We start from the raw sequence: 22,663 nt of genomic DNA on the forward strand, positions 1-22,663 counted from the left end.
ATTTTCCCCAACTCTTACAGCCCTTTGTAACATTATTTGACTATTCCCCTGTCTTGGATCCCCTGCTGCTGAAATCTTTACCCATCCCCTAGTCATTTCCAGACCTAACTATTTAACCGCATTCCCCGCCCCAGCCTAAGATATCTTTATTAGTCACATGTACATCGAAACACACAGTGCAATGCATCTTTTGCGTAGAGTGTTCTGGGGGCGCCTGCAAGTGTCGCCATGTTTCCGGCGCCAACATAGCATGCCCACAACTTCCTAATCCGTACATCTTTGGAATGTGGGAGGAAACCAGAGCACCCGGAGGAAACCCAAGCAGACACAGGGAGAACGTACAAACTCCTTACAGACAGCGGCAGGGATTGAACTTGGGTCGCTGGCGCTGTAATAGCGTTACACTAACCACTACTCCACAAGTGTGATGCTGTTCAAACCTCAGCAGCCTGTGTCCTAAGTAGTACGGCCCCGCTCAGCTTTCACTAACTCACGGTTAAGCAATTTCTCCGTTTTTGAATTCTCAGCTTTTCTAATTCTTTGCTGGCTGGGCCCCTCTCTATCTCAGCCAGATAGCCTCCTAGGTACCTGCATCCACCCAATTTTGGTGACTTGACATCTCAGATTTTAATTACTTCATCTTCAGCAGTTGAATCTGTGGTGGTCAATGCCCTCACCTCTGAAATTAACCTTCCTAAACCTTTCAACTTCCAAGCCTCTTTGAGATACTCCTTGAAACATGCTCTTTGACAAATGTTTTGATCAGTTCCCCGATTAGCTCTTTGCCTGACTCCATCAAATTTTGTTTGATAATGTCCCTGTGTAACTTTTGGGACATTTTGCTATTTAAAGGTATTCTCTCAATGCAAGTTGTTGTCCAAAGTATTCCCAGTCTTTCTTGAGTTAGTTTACATCGACGAACATGATGAATATTCTTGGAATATTTCCAGGAATATTAGGAAATGATTTTCCCCAGCATCCTCCAGAAAATGATAGGGGACTTTCTCATCGATTCCTGTGAAGCGGTTTAGATATTTAAGCAATGAGGAATCCGATTAACATCCACACATCAACAAACTAAAAAACTGCAACTGCTGAAAATCTGAAATAAAACAGCAAATGTTGGAAATACTTAGCAGGTCAGGCAGCATCTGTGGAGAGAGAAAATCAGTGTTATCATTTCAGGTCACTGACCCTTCATCTGATTTGAAACATGAAAAATACTCAGGCAATTAACCACCTCTGGCTCCCATTCACCGGTTGGTTAATTTATTGGATAAATCTACTTTTCTCCCTCTACATGTTGCCTGACTATTTCTAGTGTTTTCTACAATGCACCCTCATATTCATATGGAATTCATCTCATAGAATGTGATAGTATTTGATTAAAAAATTAAATATTCAAGCAACTTGAAGCAGATTCATTCATGAATTTTACTGTTTCTTACTCCACAAGTACTGACATTTTGTACCACTATAACTATACGTCCCAACACCTGAAATTAACAGATGTCCAATGCTGACATTTGAGAGATGAAGTGTTCAACAGTTGAAAATACTGAGGTAGTCCAGCAAATATGAAACTAATGTGTGCGCAAGTCTATTTAAATCACATCCTTTGACTGCAATGCAAGCATGCATCAGAGAGGGCCAATATCATGAATGATGTCCGTTCAAAGCTAGACTGCGCCACTAAAAGCCAAAATGCACCTCCTAAATTGGAGGTTCACTGAGGCTGGAAGAAGTGCTAGGACTCATGCAGGAAATGCATCAGACCTGAGAGGCATGGAAGAATGGTACCACATGAAAGGAAAGACTCTGTAGTTTCTGAATGTTGTACTTGAAACCTTGGTGAATGAGGTGCAAAGTAGGAGAAATGTCCTGTTTCTACGGGGTGGGGGGGGGGTGCAAAGTAGTGAGCACAAGTAACCCTGGCTGTCACTGACTGATATCCAGCCCTTGGCTCCTGGTTGCATTGCCTAATAGGTTAGGTGACTTCATTTATGTGGTCAAGATCAATGAGTGCATAACCAAATGCCATATTCTTACATTTGCACCACTAGCCTCAGACTCTGCTCAATTCAACATATCTCCATTGCTCACCTACCAACAAACCCTGTCAAACAAAACTCATTTACTTCAAGCTGGTATGGCCACAAATCTCACACTGCATCTCAGAGTGTACGCATAGCCAGATGTTCAACCATGAGAGCCATGTCACCCATACACTTTTAAGCCACTTTCACTGATACACTTCCAAGACAAGATTGTGCACAACTAGATACATTCGAGGCTATCCTTCTCTTAATCCTCCTCCTCTCATTCCACTTCTTCATCATCTTCCGATCTTCCCCCGTCTGCACGCTGCAGAGGATGTAAGCATGCACCTCCCATGTTTGCACCCCTCACCACCAGCACTCTTGCACCATTATCCTTATAGATACTCAAGAATTACAACCTAGTCAAGCATAAGGAAGACAGTAATGATGGTGATACATTGTTGCTCAGTTTCACACTTGCAGCTATCACCTCAGACACTGACCCATGCATAATTTGGGGATAAGAATAAAAGCAGAATATGCAAAGGTGTACACTGGGCATTATATCTGCAGTAAAGGCAGGAGCATGGATTATATCAGTGCCGATTATTGGAGGGCAAGAGCACAAATAGGTTTTACTGCAGAGAATTCAGGTGAAGACTTTAATGAGTAAAAAAAAAACTGAATTGTGGATGATGACAAGTTTGATACATCGGAAAGCCTGCTAGAAACACTGTCAGATTGTCAGTGAATAAGCTGCACAGGGTTTAGGGCATAGCACATCATTTCTGGCATGGAACTGGTGGCCATCTCCATTGGTACAGTTGTGGACCCAAGATGTCGCAGCTTCCACTGGGGGACAAATGGAAGTCATCCATGGGTGCTGCAGTAAATCCTCAAACAACTGCTCTGCAAGCTCAGCTGGCCACCATGCAAGTTCTGTCTACTGCCATGATGACTGTGGATTGCAATGGGCAGCAAGACTCGCAGTGATCCAGCAATCTAAAGGAATAACAGGATTGCTGAGGCCCTGCCCCGGGAGTAGCAGTGGCTCCATGGAACTTGAACCTGTTGCTCTCTCTTGACAAGACAGCAATTATCCTCTACCCCCCACCACTTCTTCAATGCCTTTGCTCTGGCCCTCCAGCCCAAAACCACAGCTGTCTATGCAGAGATGCTCTAGTCTACTGGTGGGGCTTCCAGATGATCCTCCAGAAACAGCTGCAGTTGCCTTCACAATAAAAGCCAGCTGCCATTGGTGTAGTTATGTATAGGAGCACTAGTGCAAGTAAAGTTATGTGGAATGCTCAAGAGTAATTAGCTAACTTTTCTATGCAATTTAACATGGCTTAATTTATAAGGGAAGAGCTGTCTCTGGGGGGGAAAAGAACTCATTCATGCGTGATTCCAATAACCACAGCCTCCAATTCCCCACTCACCAACAGTCTCAAAGCTTACCTTGTCTCGGTCACTCACCATCACATTTTTCCCATGTGACCGTAGTTTGCGCCTGTCTGGTAGATCAGTACCTTAAAATAGAAACTGTCAACATATAAATCCTATATGTGACAGATGTAAATCGAATGTGGCTTCTTTGACACATATGTTTTGGTCCTGTCCTCTTTTGGAAAAATATTGGAAAGATATTTTTAACATTATTTCAAATGTATTGAAGATTGATTTACAACCTCATCCTATCACTGCAACTTTTGGTTTACCAAGGATAGAATCTGGCCATTTATCTGTCTCCGCTAACCGTATGATTGCCTTTGTTACATTAATGGCCAAACGATCCATTTTGCTTAAATGGAAGAATCCAATACCCCCTACTACTGTTCAATGGTTCTCTCAAACTATATCATGTTTAAACTTGGAAAAAATTAGGAGTGGTACTGTTGATCCTTCACTTAAATTTGAGGAAGTTTGGAGTCCATTTATTCAATATTTTCACATGATGCAGATCCCCTTATAATAACCTTTCAATCTAGAGGAACGGAGTTGATGACATAATATTGATCTGTTTCTATTGAGAAATTTTAGTCCAGTTTTTTTTTCTGTTTTTTTGGTTTTTTTGGATTTTTTTTTCTTTAGCTTAGTTTGGTTTGATATATTGTTTATAATTTTTCTTATTGTTTTGTTTTTTTTTCTTTTTTTATACGTTATAATAAATCTTTTTCTTTTTTATTATATTCATTCACTAACAGATCATTGGATCTACAGATTTTTTTATACTCTATTGTTCTTTATGATTATCCATGTCATGACTGTTCTCTTGATCTCTTTGTATTACATGTATAAACATTGATATATTAATCTGTATTAATTTGAAAACTAATAAAAAGATTGAAAAAGAAAGAAACTGGATGGAGCACGAACTAAATACACAATCTGAACAACAAAAAGTCAAATTTCAAGGGAAAGTTAGAGATCTTAGATGAAAGTTGGGTTTTCTGGTATATCCTGAAAACAGAAGTCAGTGTAATTTTCATACATATTAAAAATATTAAGCCAACATAAAATATTAAACTGTTTATTCTGTTAAGAAACTATTAAGGGCATCCCATAGATCATAACATAATGAACTAAAGATAATTTGGAGCCTTGGGTTAAAGAGTAACTACTTCCAAAGGTATAGGTCATTGATAAAGGAAGCTCCATAAAATGATTTGTTTTTCTAGTTACAAACACTACATTAATTGCAGGTGGAATACATTGACAAGGCTTCTCCCTTTATCCTGATCAATCAAAGCCCAACTACAGTTGATAATCTGAGAGACAGACGATTTGGTATCTATATCACTGCACGCCACTTAAAAGCCTCAGACGTGGCCAGCAAAGATGAAGAGTTGATCTACACGATTCTCCGCCCACCTTATTATGGATATTTGGAAAGCGTAAATACAGGTACAGGCAAATACACGTATTCGAATAACTGAAACAAACATGAAAATTGGAGAATAATCTTCTTTAAAATTATGCAACAATTATGACAGTATTGTTTACAACTAGTGATGCATGGAGTTATTTTATGATAATGTGATATTTTACATTACAATTTTACAAGCTGCCTACTTGATGTTGATTTTCTTTGCAAACACATCATTATCTCATGATGTGAAAGACGGAAATCATTAGCATTACAGCATTTTATTCTGGGCTTCAGCTCATATTTCAGGTAGACTCGACCAGGTTAGAGTAGCCCGATGCCAGATATTTGCCCAATTTTCTTAAAATCTCTGAAGGATGAAGGAAATATCTTCTCTCTTTTCCACCCTTCATCTTCAGATAGTTCCAAGTAAAAGAGCTGAAAATCTTATCATAACTATTATGGTTCTATTTTCTATTTATTCCTGTATATTTCTGTTATTTTGTTTTCTCTCCCCATTAAATAGCACTTGCTTATTTTATAAGGTTACTGTAAATGCCAAAAATAAACACTGGGGATTATGGGGCTGTGACCTATTCAGCATGATTTCCATCGTTCTTCATATTGAAATCAGACTTTCTCCATTTTAAGGGAGATTACTGCAAGCTGAAAATTCTGGCAACAGACTGCTTTCGGCACACAATAGGCCAGCAGACATCCAACAGAGCTCCTGCATCACTGACACCATCTATGCAGAATGGAAAATCTAACATCCTCCTTACTTTACAAATAATTTGTTAATAAATTGTACTAATGCCTCTTTCCCCAGTAACATTGAAGAACTTTTTGTTTAATCTTAGGTGAATACATTCGAGGCACATTCACCCAGAAAGATGTGGACAGACGTGCAGTTCGCTATGTAATCAATCCCTCTATAGATCTGACATCTGACAGCTTTGAGTTCAAAATATCTGACACTGCTGGAAATTCTAATGTTCCAGAAATGTAAGTGCAGAGTATGCTTGGTCTTCCAAAGAAATCACATTATCTAGAGCAGGTACAGGATTTTGATTTTACAGTGAAATAAAATATTGTTTATAAAGATGCAGAGCAGATTTTTTTTCCTGGTCTGTTGTCTTAAAGTGTATGTGATTCCTTTATACTTCCACAAATAATAATTAAGTTTACATAGAGTTATGAAGCATCTGAATATACGCATGTCTTTTCAATAGTGTGTAGAGGATTCTCATGAGGATTCATAAGACCTGTAACCTGTATACACTGTGCTTAGTGCTGAAAGCATGTACCCATGAGAGTGAAAATTCTGGTGAAGCAGCAAGTTTAAAAGTGTGTGGCCAATTCATAAAGGAATACATACAGATTTCAGCAATGGACATTTACACAGAGAAATGGTATGAATTATTTGAAACAGATGCCTGTTAGGAATTCAAGATTTCAATAAGAAAAGAGTCTGACCCAAAGAATAACACCCAGGCACTGCAGGTAAAGAAAAGTTGTCACCGTGAAGTCGGAAACACCCTCTTCAGATGTAACTTGTTGGAGGAGGCAAACGCCACTTCATATAAGGAGTTCATCGGTGCAGATAGGACAAGTTTTTGCAGTTTACCCTCTGTACAAGTATAACCTGAACTAATTGCTTCAGGTGTCATTAATTGCATAGCTGCAACTGTAACTTTCATGTCAACCCGTGGCATTCTAACCTGTGGATGCATGTTGATCATTTGAGAATCCTTTAGCCTTTCTTACAAAAGGGAGGTATGGCTATTATTCATACATGACACAACACCTGGCTTCCAAAGAACCTTCCAACACTTTGTTTATTTAGAACACAAGGTAGAAAAGTCCTCCTTTCATTGCCATAAATGCAAAGCGGGCTAAATAAAGAAGACTAAAGGGAGAAAACCTCAGACATTTCCAAGATATTCTGTCACTGTTCTCCAGCTAATGCCTTTTTGGTTTGGACTTGGTATTACCAGGATCCAAGTTAAGCATTCCAAGTGTGAATGCCACTAGTCTATAACAAGCAGAACTTTTATGCCTGTAAGTTCTTTCTTTCTTTGACTTCTTTATTAAAGAGGGAACTATGGTGTTGAAACTACTGGTTGTGCTAAACCCAGCACCAGCAGCATTGGAGTATTATGAAACAACAATTTAGTGAATCTTCATTAGTCCTTATGTGCCGTCTGTCTGTTTTGTGAACACTTCAAAATTCCTGTCTAGTGAGAGTTAATGCCTGAATTCTGTGGTGGTCCAGATGTGCATCACACTGATTAAGTTCGATATTGCTGGCAGGAAATCTCATTAGCCAGTGAGTGTGCCATATTCTGAAGTAAATGCATTGCATTTACAGTATTATTCACAGTTTGGGTTTAGTGCATAAAGCTCGCCTAATTGGTGCAGGGTAGGGATCAGAAAATCCCAGTGCAAGTGAAAATTAATGAGATGTGGCAACAACTCTGAAGCCATAAAAGGCACTTAGCTTTGTTGATAGGCAGGGACAGGAAAGGACTCCCAAGCAAAGAAGATCTAAAAGACACTAAAGGACAACCTAAAGTTCAGGCACAAAAGAGCTCTTACAAACAATTGGAGTAGTGTTTGACTCATGTATCATGGCTGTTATGATGCATTATGAGGGATGCAAAGAGGGTTTACCAACTTATGGCAGCAAATAAGCCAGCACTTCAGCATGGAAAAGAATGAGAGGCAGTGGTGCTGTGACAATCAGCCACTTGCTAAGTCAGTATGTATCTCCAGGGATATTGGAGGTTTTCATCTTCCAAAGTGTGCAATTCACATCTGGAAAGTAATCCTGCCTAAATCACCTCCCAAGTGTATGTATTCTATGTCTCCAATATAATCATTGTTCTCTTGTGCTGGATCTTGTTTCAATGCAGCTAGTTATAGATATGTAGATACAATAATGTTCAAGTCAAGTATTATAGATAAAGTTTTCTATTAGATTTGCAAAATGCTGGGTAAGTTCCTGTTTCAGCTGTGTCCTCTAAAGTTTTGATGTATGGAGTGGCTACAAGTGAGATTGCTCTACTTGGCACTCCATGAAACTCTCCACATTAGAGTGAGCAGTGAGCCTGGAATGAGTATAATCTTTTCAACAAAAGGACCACAGTGACCTTTGTAGCCTTTGACAAAGCTCTACATTATCACACAAGGCCATTTCACTGTAGGGTAGGCAGACACAACATTTGGCAGATAACATTCAAGGAAAAGATCACTTCACAGCAAATAAACCGCACAGTTATATAAAGCTGGGAGAATATCAGATGTTATGTAAAAGATCATCGTGATTTATTGAAATTCATTTATGGGATGTGGCTATCGTCAGCAAGGCCAGCGTTGATTGCCCTTGAGAAGGTGGTAGTGAACCACCTTCCTGAACTGCTGCAGCCCTTCTGATGAAGGTGCTCCCAAGATGCTGCCGCGAAAGAGTTTCAGGATTTAGACCTAGTGATGATGAAGGAACAGCAACATAGTTCATATGATGATATGTGACTCGGAGGAACCTGCAGGTGGTGGTGTTCCCATGTGCCCACTGCCCTTATCTATCTTAGTGTTAGAAATTGCAGATTTTGGGGTGCTGTCAGAGTAGCAGTAGTTATTGCAGGAAACCAAGCTTCCTGACCTGCACTTGTAGCCATGGTATTCAAGTGACTGGTCCAATTGAGCTTCTAGCCGATGGTAATCTCTCAGATATCGATGCTGAAAAGGTTGATGAAAATGCCAATGAGTATCAGGGGTAGATTTTTAGACTTCTCACGTGGGCTCATAATGTGAGTGTTATGATGCATGGAACAGGTGCAAGAAAGCTTGCACTCATTGGAACCCTCCACATTAGAGTAAGCAGCATAGTCATTTCCTGAACTTCAAAGGTGAAAATGTTATTTGCCAATTCTCAGCCCATGACTGAAGGTTGTCTAGATCTTGCTGCATGCCAATATGGGTTGCTTCACTTGCTGAGCAGTTGCAATGGACTTGAACATGATGAACATTTCCACTTCTGATTTGATGGATGGAAGGTCATTGATGAAACAGCTGAAGATGATTAGGCCTTAAAAAAGTGTCCTGGGAGTATTAGTATGGTCAGTGATTTAACTTGAGATTTCCTTAAGAAATATATGGTTACTTTAATCCCTTTGAACAACAACTGTTTTAACTGTATATTCATTTTTTTTTCTACAGAATGGAGCTGAAGTGGTCCCGGATTGAAATGGCTTCCAGTTGCTATAAAGTTTGTGAAGACATAGGAACTCTCTCCATTAAGGTGATCAGGAAAGGATACAGTGCCGATCCCTCTTATGTTACTATAAAGGTACAGTAACTCCAATTATTTATATATTTTACAAAATACCTTTGATTCCTCCTTTGTCAGTTGGTTTCTTTAGCATCCATAGAGAGATCATTGAGCCTAAGAGAAATCCATGTAACATCCATGATGGAATGGCAGGGGGTTGCCGTTCTGTCCTGGACCCTCATCCTTTGAATGCTATTACCCCAACCACACCCCTTACCCCTCAGGAAATTGTGAGCCTATTTCACACATTTCCATATTTATGAAGAATATGCCTGGGATTTTTCATATTGATTATAGGCAAAATGGAGACTTGTAAAATCAACCTATATCTGTATGAGATGTGATAATGTACTTGTCAGGGAGTGGTATAGCAACGTGGTGTGGTTAGCAATCTAGCCAAAAACTATGTGTAACATACAGTCCAAACTACTGGAAGAAAATTGGCTGCAACATCTGGAAGAGCTTACATAATATATTTTGGAGGTACTATTGAAGAACCCCATGCTCACAGACTAACAACATAAATGTACCCTCAAATGGCAATCTAATTCTAAATGATTTTTGAATTGAAAAATGAAGCAACGTCACGTTGGTAAGTTTGGACCAAGAGAAAATTTATCTATCCAAATTAGCTGCCAGTTTTGTCTATTTAAAAGCATTTATGGCACCTCAAAATAAATGCATTATTCAAGTAACATATTGGAACACCATTGAGTTGTGATAAAGTGTTTTATAGTGTGAGTCCTTTCTTTGTTATTTCTCTTCATGCTGAGGTGCTGATAAATAATTGACTACAATAAAATGCTAGTCCAATCCTCTACTTTCACATAATTTATTTGTTTTATATTCAGTACTTCTTTATATAGAACCAGGAAACCTTTTGCCCTTTTATATCATTGAACATGTGCAATTATATCAACCTCTTGTTGGACTCAGATCTTCACTTCTGAAAGAAAATAAGAGCATAAGAAGTAGAAGCAGTAGAAGGATGGATAGCCCTTCATATCTATTCTACCATTCAGTAAAAACCTGGTTGATCCCATGCTAGAGTTAACTTCACCACCAAATCCCCATGTCTGCTGATTCCAACTGTATCCAAAGATCTAGCAATCTCAGCCTTGAATACACTCTGTGATGGAGCAACCAAGGCTCTGAGATACAGAATTTCAAAGATTTACAACTCTCTGCATAAACATTGTCTCCTCTTCTATATTTTCAAGGTTGAGGGTTGTAGATTTTTGATCGTAAATGAATCAGATGATCTGAGGGCTGGGTGAGAGAGTCGATTAAGTACAAGATCTTACTGATTGACAAAACAAGTTTTTGAGACATCATGGCCTACTCCAGCTTCTAGTTTGTGAAATATGTGTCTTCAATGAGATCTTGACCTCTAATGAAATCCACTCAATACTATGGAGACTGACAATCGTAGGATATGCAAAGCTTAAACAAGGTATATATAGTTTATTCCACAGCCTTTTACACATTGACACTGGTCCTTTCTATGCACAATTTTGCAATGCAGGGACCAATTAGACACATGACACAATTCTTAAAGGGGTAACATGCAGTTCCACCAAATGTTGTTGGTGTATTATCCAACTCTGAACTTTAATGTTTCATCTTCCCTGTCCTCAGAAGCGTTACAGTAAAGCACCATTAATCTGGCAGGTTCAGAACATTAGTGTTGCTGGATTGGCAGATATTCTAGACCATTGAATATTATTCCAATTAATACTCCAACACACTTTTAATTTTTTTTAAGATGTTACACAGTAACATAAATTTTCTAGCAAACCCAGTGAGTTTCAATGGAGTGTAGGAAACACAACAAGATGAGTTTCAAAGAAATGTGAGAACACAGCTCTGGTGAATTAATAGAAGTTTGGGAATAGTAGCCCCAGCTCCTGCATTTCCTTAAGCACATAGGGGCCCTGGTTTCCACACACCTTTTAATGATGATGATTTTACCTAATACAGTGACATTGGATGTACAAGTACAACCCTTGTGGATGTTAATGGTCAGATAGTGTTGCCTTTTTATCCACATTAAACTGGGCATAGATGCAAGATAATTTTAATTTAGAGAAGATCTTTGCCCCTGAGAATTTGGTACACAAATCTTCAATCATAGGCAGTGGATACTGATTGTCATCCATCATTTTCTTAAGCCTCACTTTATAATGTCTGCAGAACCGTACACTCTTACCATCCTTGGGTATCAACATGGTGGACTCTTTTTCTACTTGATCTTTCAGTGTCTCCACTTTACCATCAGTCTGACATTTGGTTTCATGTCCATGTAACGTGGTGTCTTTTGATATTTACTGTTGACACAGAAGGAGGTCATGTTTTTGCCGGCTCTCAGAGCACACTCATCAGTCCCGTTTTCCCTTACTTATCTTCCTGCACATTATTCTCCCTCACATGCCCAATTATCTTGCTACTCATGCACCCTAAGGGCAAGTCACAGTAGTCAGTTAACCTATCTGCACGTCTTTGGGATATGGGAGGAAACTAGTACACCTGGAGGAAATCCACGTGGGTAAAAGAAGAACATACAAATTCCACACAAGCAGCTTTAGATGAGGATCGAATCAGGTCTCTTGACCTGTGCTGTGTTAACATGCCATCCTTGTTTAATAATTGTTTCATATTGTTCAAAAAACTTCTTTAAACATGGATGTGATGTAGTCACACCAAATATGTTTCCTCTAATCCATTCTCAACTTATTCAGAAAATCATTCCCAAGTATAGGTAGCTTGTTTATATAATCAACCAATATAACTTGCTTTCTTTTTGTCTTTGCATCACCAAGACAAGTTGTTAACTTTGGACCTTCCTAAATGTCAGGCCATAGATATCCATTTCCACAATGGAACAGTCAGCAGCTATGTCACTACGCATATTGAAGCCTGATTATTCATCTTTAGTTCTGAAATGTTTTTTTTGCACCACTAGCCGTGGCTCTACTTCCAACAATTAAAACTTATTGCTGCTCTAAACTGACACAATGTGCTGAATGATTCCCATTGCAATGGTAGCAGGGCTTTTGCCAGAACCTGCCTTTCCTGTCACTCAATCTCTGTCTTGGACCTGATGTTAGAGCTCCAGCCATATTTCCTGCCATTAATTAATATGTCACTTTTACACTAACATTTTGAACTGACCAAGATGTCTTTGTATGTTTAGAGGCCACTTCCTCGGGTGTAGTCACCTTGCATGCCAATTGGAACATTAGATCCAGTGTTTTAAATGACTTGAACTGAATATACCCATCAGTTGGTCCACCTATAAACTTATTTCTCAGTTGTCCTTCTAAGAACCCTCTAAGTTGCAATGCCATAACTGATTTATTAGAACAACGATGTAATTGCTCATCAACACACACAAAAAGTGCTGGAGGAACTAATTGCTCATCATCTGTCTTCACCTCTGATAACGGGTTCCAAAGGAATAACTTGCACATTTTCTGACAGCAGTGGGTTGAAATGGTTTTGGTTTTAATTTTGTTAAATGGGACTTTGATCACCCTGCAAGTAAGTCTGCCAACATCATGTAAATAACTGGCCATATTTCTACCAATAGGATGGCCTTGTATTTGCATGAGGCTTTAGTCCAAGCATTTTATCAGACCCTCCACTTAAACAACGTAATTCGCCCCAAGAATCACTAACGTTCTGAACTGAGCAAAATCCCTCAAAGTACAGACTTTATATCAATTGTTGAGATTTCCAATATAATCAGTCTGGGGGCCCCTCTGCCATTTTGTACTATATGGGATTGCAACAATTAGCAGGTTTGCAATTTTATTTGTAATAAATTGTGCATGTGGAACCATTTTCCCCTGTGCTAAAGTCTGCATCTTAGACTTCTTGTCATTAATTGTGAGCTCCAGTCTTGCCGCACAAACAAGTTTGTGTAGTCTCTTGACATCCTCGACAACTTCTCCAGTTTTGATGACTCTTTGTTGCCAGTGTAAAGTATGTGTGCTCAATGAGCTCTTAACCTTGAACAAAGTCCACTGCAGATAATATAAAATGAAACACACGAGCCAATAGGAGCTCAAACAAAATGCACAAAATTTATTCAAAGACTCTTCACGACTATGTCTGAAACTTCCTGCATGTGCTATTGTGATCCAAAGTGCATATAGTTACTTCATGCAATCCTTAAAGTGTGACAGACTTAAAGCAGCAATTACTGTTCATGACCCAAATTTTCATTCATTTTACTTCTCTTTCTTGCAGGAGCTTCAGTTCCATTCCAAATGTTGCACAATCATTGTGGATGCTATTAGCGTTACTGTCTATATATATATATTCCATTGCATGTAATGAAGATACATCATAAAATTGAGTTCTTTTCACAGTATTGACAACTCTGTGACATTATGTGATCACTCTCTGCATTGAATATTAATTCAATATTTACCTCCTACAGGTTCAGGAGTTAACAGCAACAGTTGGCAGGGACTTCACTCACAGCTCAGCAAGCTTAATTCAGTTTGATCCTGGTAAGTTTCTATTAATAAAACTAAACATTAATGAAATGTAATTTATCAATATCTTGCCAAGGAAATGAAAGAAATTCTATAGGCAATAGAGTTATATGAATTGTAGAATTAGGTTTTTTAAATTTCTTTGAGGTTTTCTTATCTGTAAGTACTTGGCTAGGTTGGGCTAGACTAGAATTACTGCCTATTGTTTCTTGATGCCTGCATTTACCTGGGCCTGATGGGAAGAGCCTATTTTGCCAGGCAGTGAGACCTGTTCAGTGACTAGGCATTGGGTAGCAAAGTGTAGAGGTTCAGAATGCCCTGACAGGCTGCGACAGAGAGCAAAGCTGGCAGCATAGCTTTACCTTCCGTCACAGCTGGCATTATATTTAACAGCTTTTATATGTTCCTGACATTCAGAGACATTTAAAAACTGTTAATATATTTTAATATTATACTTCAATTTTAACAGTTTTGTAACTTATAAAAACAAGCAGATATAATTAAAAAAAAACAAAAGTAAAATATCTTTAAACATCTTGTTTTTTCCTTTTGCCTTTGAATCTGCTGACCAGCAACCCCATTGAAATCAGCAGGGTTTTGGATCCTAACCCTCCATGAATATTTACAACACTTTTTTTTAATTTCAGAGTTCCAGCATTTCAGTTTCTTGCTTTTAGATCAAGTGAGGCCCCAGGAAGTATTGAGGAACAGAGCTACCTTGGTGTACAAGTCCAAAGATCCTTAAAGGGCAGTGTAGAAGGCATACAGGATGCTGGCTTTCATTAGCCAGGGCTTAGAATATAAGAGCATTTAAGTTATGGTACAGCTTGTAAAACATTGGTGAGACCACATCGGGAATATTCCATGCAGTCTTGGTCACCTCTGTGTAGTAAGGACATGATTGTGCTGAAGAGGAGATTCACCAGGATGTTGCCTGGGATAGAGGAGAAGGCTGAGGGGCGACCTGATAGAGGTGTACAAAGTTATGATGGGTGTAGTTAAGAAAGACAGTAGCAGACTCCCTCCCTCCCCACCCCCCATAACAAAGCTGTCTATAACCAAAGGGCATAGGTTTAACATAAGGAGTAGAAGGTTTAGAGGGGATATAAGGAAGAACTTTTTTCACCCAAAGGGTGATTGGAGTTTGGAATGCACTGCAGAGGGTGGTAGAGGGCAGAGACCTTTGCAATGCTTGAGAAGTACCTAGACAAGCACTTGAATTGCCAACGCATAGAAAGCGACATATCAAGTGCTGGGATCAGTATGGATGGATACTTTATGGTCGGCATGGACAGGTGGGCTGAAAATCCTGCTTTTGTGCAGTTTGACCATGATGTTCACTTTCGCTCTCTTATAACTTCATCATTGAAAGAGGATTATATGAGCACAGGAAAATAACAGGCGTAAAGTGGCCCCCTATTCCATGCAGCTCATCCCATGCAGTTTGGATGCAACATGACATCCAGTCAGAGCCTAGTAATTGACAGATTTCAGCAGTGCTTTTAAGAACTATATTATTTTATTGTTCTAGGCTTAAGAAAACTGACTAGAGCATGCACAGCAAATGATCAGGCATGACCCAATATTTAAAAAGTCTTTAATAGAAAGCAAGACTTGGAACTGTTTCAGATGTGTGGCCTGCATAGATCTGGGTACCTGTATCAAACTGATGGGTAGCACTGTCCTGCTGAGGAACAGGAGCACGCACAGCTTAGACCATTTCTGGTTCTGCAATCACCCATTTATCAAGAAAAATGGGTGTCACAATTCTGAGCCAAGAGAATATTAGGGGAAGTAACTTGGGATCCTTGCTCTCCTAGTTGCCCCTCAGGTCCCTTTTAAATCTTCCCCCTCTAACCTTAAATTTATGCCTCTGGTTTTTGATTGCCTTTCCATGGGAAAAAGACTGTGAACATTGATCCTATCTATGCCTCCCATGATTTTACACATCTCTATCAGGTCATTCCTCAGTCTCCTGCACTCCAAGGCTACACTCCTAGCCTGCCCAAACTCTCCCTATAACTCAGCCCCTTGAGTCCTGGCAAAATTCTCATAAATCTTCTTTGCACTCTTTTCTTTCACAGGGTAACCAAAACTGTACACAATACTTGAGGTGCAGCCTCACCAACGTCTCTGCAATATAACGTCCCAACTCCTATACTCATTGCACTGACTGATGAAAGCTAGCATGCCAAGTGCCTTCTTCACCACCCTGTCAATCTGTGACACCACTTTCAGGGAACTTTATACTTGTACTCTTAGGTCCCTTTGTTCTACAATACTCCCCTTCCATTCACTGTGAAAGTCCTACCCTGGTTTGACTTCCCAAAATACAACAACTCACACTTTTCTGAATTGAATATCATTTGCCATTCCTTGGCCCACTTACCTAGCTGATCAAGATCCCCCTGTAATTTTTGATAACCTTCACTGTCTACAATACCACCTATCTTAGTGTCATCTGCAAACTTACTAACCACGCCTTGTACATTCTCACCCAAATGGTTTATATAAATAATGAACAATGGGCCCAGCACTGACCCGTGGCACACCACTACTCAAAGGTCTGCAGTCTGAGAAACAACCTTACACCATCACGCCAATCTACCATCAAGCTCTCCCTGGATCCCATGCGATCTAACCTTCCAGAGCAGCCTTCCATACAGAGCCTTGTCAAAGGCTTTGTTAAAGTCCATGTAGACAACATTCATTTCCCTGCCCTCGTCAATCCTCTTGGTTACTTCGCCAAAAAAAAACTCTTTAACAGATATGTGAATTTTCCATGCACAAAGACATGTTGACTATCCCTAATCAGTCCTTGTCCACCCAAATGTTGGTAGATCCTGTCCCTCAGAAACTCCTCCAGTAACTTACCCACCACTTGATGTCAGGCTCACCAGCCTGTAGCTCCCTGGCTTGTCTTTGCTGCCCTTCTTAAATAACAGTACAACATTAGCTACCCTCCAGTCCTCTGGAACCTCACCTGTGGCTAAAGATGATGCAAATATCTCTGCAAGGATCTCCACAATTTTTTCCCTAGCTTCCCACAAGGACCGAGGATGCACTTGGTCAGGCCCTGGGGAATTATCCACCTTAATGTGCTTACAAGCTGCCAATACCTCCTCTTTGGTAATTTGTATATGATCCAAGACATCACAACTCATTTTCCTCAATTCCTTTGCTTCCGTAATCCTCTCCATAGTAAAAACTGTTAAGAGGTATTCATTAAAAATCTCATCCATGTCCTATGGCTCCACACATAGACAGTCATGCTGGTCTTTAAGAGGATCTATTCTCTCTCTAGACACCATTTTACTCTTAATATACCAGTAGAATCTCTTGGGATTTTCCTTAACCTTGTCTGCCAGATCTATCTCATGCCTCTCCTTTTGCCCCCCTGATTTGCCTCTTGTATATTCCTACACTTCTTATACTCGTTGAGGGATTCACTTGATCCCAACTGCCTAAACATGATGTATGCCTCCTCCTTTTTCCTGACCAGAGCCACAATGTATCTCATCAACCAAGGTTCCCTAAACTTGCCAGCCTTGCCCTTCACCCTCCCAGGAACATGCTGTCCCTGAACTCTGTTAAAAGCCTCCCACTTGCCATATGTCCCTTTACCTGCAAACAGACTTACCCAGTTGACCTCTGCAAGTCCCTGCCTGATGCCTCCAAAATTGGCCCTGCCCCAATTTAAGACCTTAACTCATGGACCAGTACTATCTTTATAAAATTAATAGAGCTATGGTCACTGGTTGGGAAAGTGCTCCCCCACTGACGCTTCAGTCACTCGTCCTACCCCATTCCCTAAGCGGAGGTCCAGTGTTGTGCCTACTCTAGTAGAACCCTCTATATATTGATTGAGGAAGCTATCTGTTAAAGAATTTGCCTTAATATTATTCCATAGATATGAATAGGTGACATCTTAAGAAAACTTGAAAATTAGGCCCTATACTGGCCTCATGTTGGAAGTAAAGTACAATTTTTCCTTTTATATTTTAAAGAATTCTCACTTCCATAAAAACCACCACAAATGTGCTTTTTAGATTCCCAAACCAATAAAAGGAATCTGCGCCTTTTATTATCTTTAAGGTTAAAATAGTAAAGCTGCTCCTCATTTGAGAAAAGTGTCACTTATTCGATTCCAGCAACCCTTCAAATCCAGTCTCGTAATAGCCCAACCAAAAGGATTACTTCCAAAACCTTTTTGTCACCTGTTGGGCAAATATTGTAAACCACCAAGAACATAAGGGGGAAGCGAAGGCTTTAAATTCTCTAGACAGCAATGCAACAACAATGTAACAGTTTTCACTGTAGGCATGCACAAGGGGAAGCTTGAAAGGAGCACAGGTACAACCATACTGCCCACACCCCCACCCCTCCAATAATTATTAAGCATTGAAAGTAAAGAAAGTATGTATATAATATTGTGAAATGCCCCATCAAAACTGATCTGATTTAATTTCCTATGCATGAGCCTGGTTTCTACATTTTTGAGATGTGAAATTAATATGTAAGTTTGATTAAAATTTTATCTTTGAATGCAGGTATTTCCATGAAAGTGTGGAATATTTTTATTAAAGATGATGGGCTTGAAGAGAACCATGAAAAAATGCAAGTGATGTTAATGAAACCAATGAATGCCATCATTGGACAGAAAGATACCTCTTTGGTGGAAATTATAGATATGCATGAAGGTAGGAGTTATAAATTGAGCCTCAGAATGGGACAACACAGATACGGGCTTTTCCACTACCACATCCATGCTGACATTTTTGCCGATCTACATTAGTCCCATTTGCCTGCATGAGAACCATATGCCTTGCCAATTTAAGTGTCTATCTAAATGTCCCTTAAATGTAGTAATTGTACCCGATTCCACCAGTTCCTCTGGCAGTGTGTTCCAGATATCAACCACTGTGTAAAAAAACTCCCTCCCCCCCCCCACCCCCGCCATTCATCTTTAAAATTCCTTCTTCTCATCTTAAACCTCTTGTTTTTGATAACCCAGGGGAAACACATTTTTACTATCTGCCTTGTCTATGCTTCCCCATAATCTTATGTACTTTTTATCAGATCACCCCTCAGCCTCTTTCACTCCAAAGAAAACAAGCCCAGCCTATGCAATCTCTCCCCACAACTAAAGTCCTCCAATCTAGGCAACATCTGGTGAACCTCTGCACTCTCTCCTGCTCAATCACATCCTAATTCAAAAGGACTTCCAATGAAATGGTTGCAATGTTAAGTGATCTGGTATAGACACATAATTTAGTTTTACTGACTGATGTTACATGCTAACTGCATATATAATTGCATATTACAATGTAATAGCAAAGTAAGATAGTATTTACCTACTTGACGTGAAACATACAATTTTAATTTCATTTTGCTCTTATTATTTCAAATTAAATTGCCCACGAACTTGTATCCAGGTTTTCAAAGAATTCTTAATTCCTTGTACTCATTGGATTTGTTGGGAGTTCTTTTTCATTTTTCAGGATGGAATCATTGCTGGCAAAGCAAGCAATATTGCCCATTCCTAATTACCCTGTTACAAGTGCTGGTGAGCACCTTCTTGAACTACTGTATTCTAGTGAAGATACAGTACTGTAGGCAAAGTGTTTCAGGATAGTGGATGACTTAGAGGGTAACCCGTAGATGGTGCTGCTCCCATGTGCCTGCTGACTTGTCTTTCTTGGTGTTAGAGGTTGCTGGTTTGGGAGATCTTGTAACAGTCAATACAGTAATTTTGTGGATGACAAACATTACAACTACAGTATGCTAGTGATGAAGGAATCACTGTTAAGGTGCTGGGTGGGGTGCCAGCCAAGTGGGCTGCTTCTTGAGTATTGTTGGAATTGCATATTCCACCACATTCCAGCCTTGCATCTTGTAGCTAAAGGAAAGGCTTTGGGGAGTCAGGAAGTAAGTCGCTTAGTGCAGGATGCCCTGACTTTCACCTGATCTTGTAGCCACAGTATTTATAAGCCTGATTCAGCTGAACTTCTGATAAGCCCCCATCCCATTCTGCAAAATGTTGATGGTGGGAGAACTCAGTGATGCCAATCCCGTTGATTGTCAAGGGTAGGTGATTCTAATATCTTTCTTGATGGAGATAATGATTGTCTGGAGTTTTGTGGTGAATATTACCTGTCACTTAACAGTCCGTGCCTGAACGTTGCCTTGGTTTTGCTGCATGCAGGCACAGGTTGCTTCATTCGTTGAGGAATTATGCATGGAATGGAATGGCAATATAGTCTTGATAGATAAATTTTTCAAATTGTCTCTCTGCAGGGAGGTGTAATCCAGCTGATCTGAGAAGTGGTGAAAATATTTCTGACAGTGAAGTGGACAGCATTGTAAATGGAGTGCCAAGCACATCTTCCAAGCCACCTACCAATGAGAAAATAATATCCATTCTGGAAGAAAGGCCATTTACTCAGCCTGATCCATATTCGGATCACAATACTTCCCCTCCTAGAGGTGATGTCCCTCAGACCAACCACTTTCTGGACCATCATGGAACTTTGATCTCAGATGATATTTCTCAAGCTGTTCCCAGTACACACCTTCAGGCAAGCAGCAGAGTGGTGCATTCAGACTGAAGATTCTTAACATTTGTTCTTTTTCAATAATTTTTAAAATTAAAAACAGAAAATGGTGGGGATACTCAGCAGGTCGTGGCGTCTGTGGAGAAAAACAGAGTTAACTTTTCAGATCAGTGACCTTCTATTAGAAGGTCTGACGAAAGGTCATTTTCCCCAAAATGTTAACTCTATATCTCCTCCATAATTTCTGCCTGACCTATTGAATGTCCCCAACATTTCCTATTTTTACTTCAGATTTCCAGCTACAGTTTTTTTTCACTTTTCAATTAATGTATTTTTTAAACAAATTAACGTTTCAAAAATTAAATCAGTGAGAGAATAACGATGAGCAATTTGGATTGAAGAAAATAATCAGCATTTTCTGCTATTTTGTAGTACCATGGGATGGTGCCAAAAAGTACTGAAGAAGATTTTTCTATCTCCACCAAAGCCAATGGATGGCTGTGGCCTTTGCTCCCAATTCAGAGGCGAGACCTGCTCCAAAAAGACTTCCCATTTGTAGCGGAAAATACACAGTCATCCAGCAATGTGGATCAGGTAGATGTTTTCATTCAATACAACTGCTGAGTTTGAAGTTATAGCACTGATTCATGTAGATCTCAAGCATTATTCTTCATCAATGTTTCTACTATTAATGGAGGAGTTAAGGCATTTTCCAGGTATCTTGATTCTTTTGGGGTATTCCCATGTAAGTCCTTAAACTGGAACTTGTGTACATTGGCTTCTAATTAAAAATGGGATATTTGTTGGGACCATAGAAGGAAGGTGAGAAAAAACTATATCTGTAAAAGAAAACATTTTTACTTCCATTTTGAGATGTTTTACAGGCAATGATTTAATCTTTTAGTGTGGTCATTTTTGTAATGTAGGAAAAGTGGAAGGTAATTTGTACATAGCAAGATCCCACAAACAATAGTGTCTTAAAGACCAAGTAATATATGTTTAAGTGATGCGTTATAAGGCACAAGTATTATGCAGTATTCTCTGTATAACTCATCTGCCCTTCAAAATGAGATCTTTTACATCCACTTGAGAGACTAGATCCTCAGTTGAAGCTCATTTCCTGATAGTACAGCCTCGGTCTTCTTCCTCTTAACTGCCCTGCATTGGAAAAAAAAGAGTTGAAATAGATAATCAAATGGTAGGAGGTCCCCAACCATTAGAGAGACTGCATAGGGAAATACAGCTGGTGAGACTAGGCTTTGCCCGTAACCCAAAAAGCAAGTGAACCCTATCTGATAATGTAGAATGGGATCATTCGTTTAAAAAAGTGACTCAAACTTCAGCAAGCTGAGAAGTAGTGGAAGCTGAAATTCCACCTTTAGAACTGATGTTATTCCTATATTCCCAGCCTTTGCAGCAGAGATGTACCCCAGATAGTTCACCAAGGCCAACAGTAGAAATACCTCGTGAGGTGACCTGAAACAATTGCCTGAGTCAGAGTACCCAGTGATAGAGTCATGTTGAATGCCTGAATCAGTCTTGTATTTCCAATTCTTCATTTCGGTATCAGGTTCATCATTCAGAGCAACCTTGTGTTTTTGCAGTCAGGTATGGAAAACAAAACAAAATTCAAGTTGAGTAGGTCCAAAAGTATGTTCTGTGTTAAGAACAAACAAAAGATTTTGCATCAGCTTTCTCAGTGGCTCAGTTTGCAAAGCCAGCATCAGTGTACAACTTTATTATAAAGAGTGTGTCGTTAGCTGACCTTGGATGGAAGTGCAAGAGAGTAACAATGATAAGTCACTGTTGGATAAAATAATAGCTTTGGTTCTGTGAATGAAAAAGCAAAACAAATCACAATATAGACAAAAGATGTGATTCAGTGTGTTTTTATTACTTGATCAAAACTGCAAAGTTGAAATATTTTCTAACATTTGTCCTTATCAAGGCTTTTTCATGTATATACCTAGAGATTCAAAGTTGGTTAACAATGTAACCACAGATTGTGTTACAACTGGATCTAATTATATTCACATCTGATGTCCAAGCAGTCACAGTTTCTAGTAAGGACCACTGGATCGTGATCAGGATAGGAATTTGACCAGTTGTTTTCCTTCCTTAGCTTCGGGGCCCTGTGAATAATTGCTGTGCTTTATTCTTGTGCCTCAGTTGAAACCCACAAACTCGGAACAGAGGGCAGGTTTGAACCTCGGCTTAGTTTGTTTGTTTCCTGAACTGTGTTGTGAGGAACCTGAGTGCCAACAGTTTTTTTTAAAAAAATGTAGTTTAGGTCTTAATCTAAATCCAGGGGAGGTTTTTTTGTAATTTGTATCCTCAAACTATGACATATTTGAAACAACTGCTGTGTTATG

The 22,663-nt window shown here is 39.5% G+C and overlaps 1 protein-coding gene across 1 annotated transcript in view; it reads left to right on the plus strand.

Annotated features, from left to right (window-relative positions):
• The window catches only part of frem1b (Fras1 related extracellular matrix 1b), a 136,547-nt gene that overhangs the window by 108,265 nt on the left and 5,619 nt on the right, over positions 1 to 22,663 (plus strand). The window contains exons 25-31 of the mRNA XM_052010686.1: positions 4,742 to 4,943; positions 5,766 to 5,910; positions 9,124 to 9,253; positions 13,680 to 13,752; positions 18,288 to 18,437; positions 20,035 to 20,315; positions 20,724 to 20,885. Coding sequence (XP_051866646.1) covers positions 4,742 to 4,943; positions 5,766 to 5,910; positions 9,124 to 9,253; positions 13,680 to 13,752; positions 18,288 to 18,437; positions 20,035 to 20,315; positions 20,724 to 20,885 — 1,143 coding nt within the window. The remainder of the gene's footprint in view (positions 1 to 4,741; positions 4,944 to 5,765; positions 5,911 to 9,123; positions 9,254 to 13,679; positions 13,753 to 18,287; positions 18,438 to 20,034; positions 20,316 to 20,723; positions 20,886 to 22,663) is intronic.

Source organism: Pristis pectinata, chromosome 3, assembly GCF_009764475.1.
Source record: "Pristis pectinata isolate sPriPec2 chromosome 3, sPriPec2.1.pri, whole genome shotgun sequence".
Classification (NCBI taxonomy): domain Eukaryota; kingdom Metazoa; phylum Chordata; class Chondrichthyes; order Rhinopristiformes; family Pristidae; genus Pristis; species Pristis pectinata.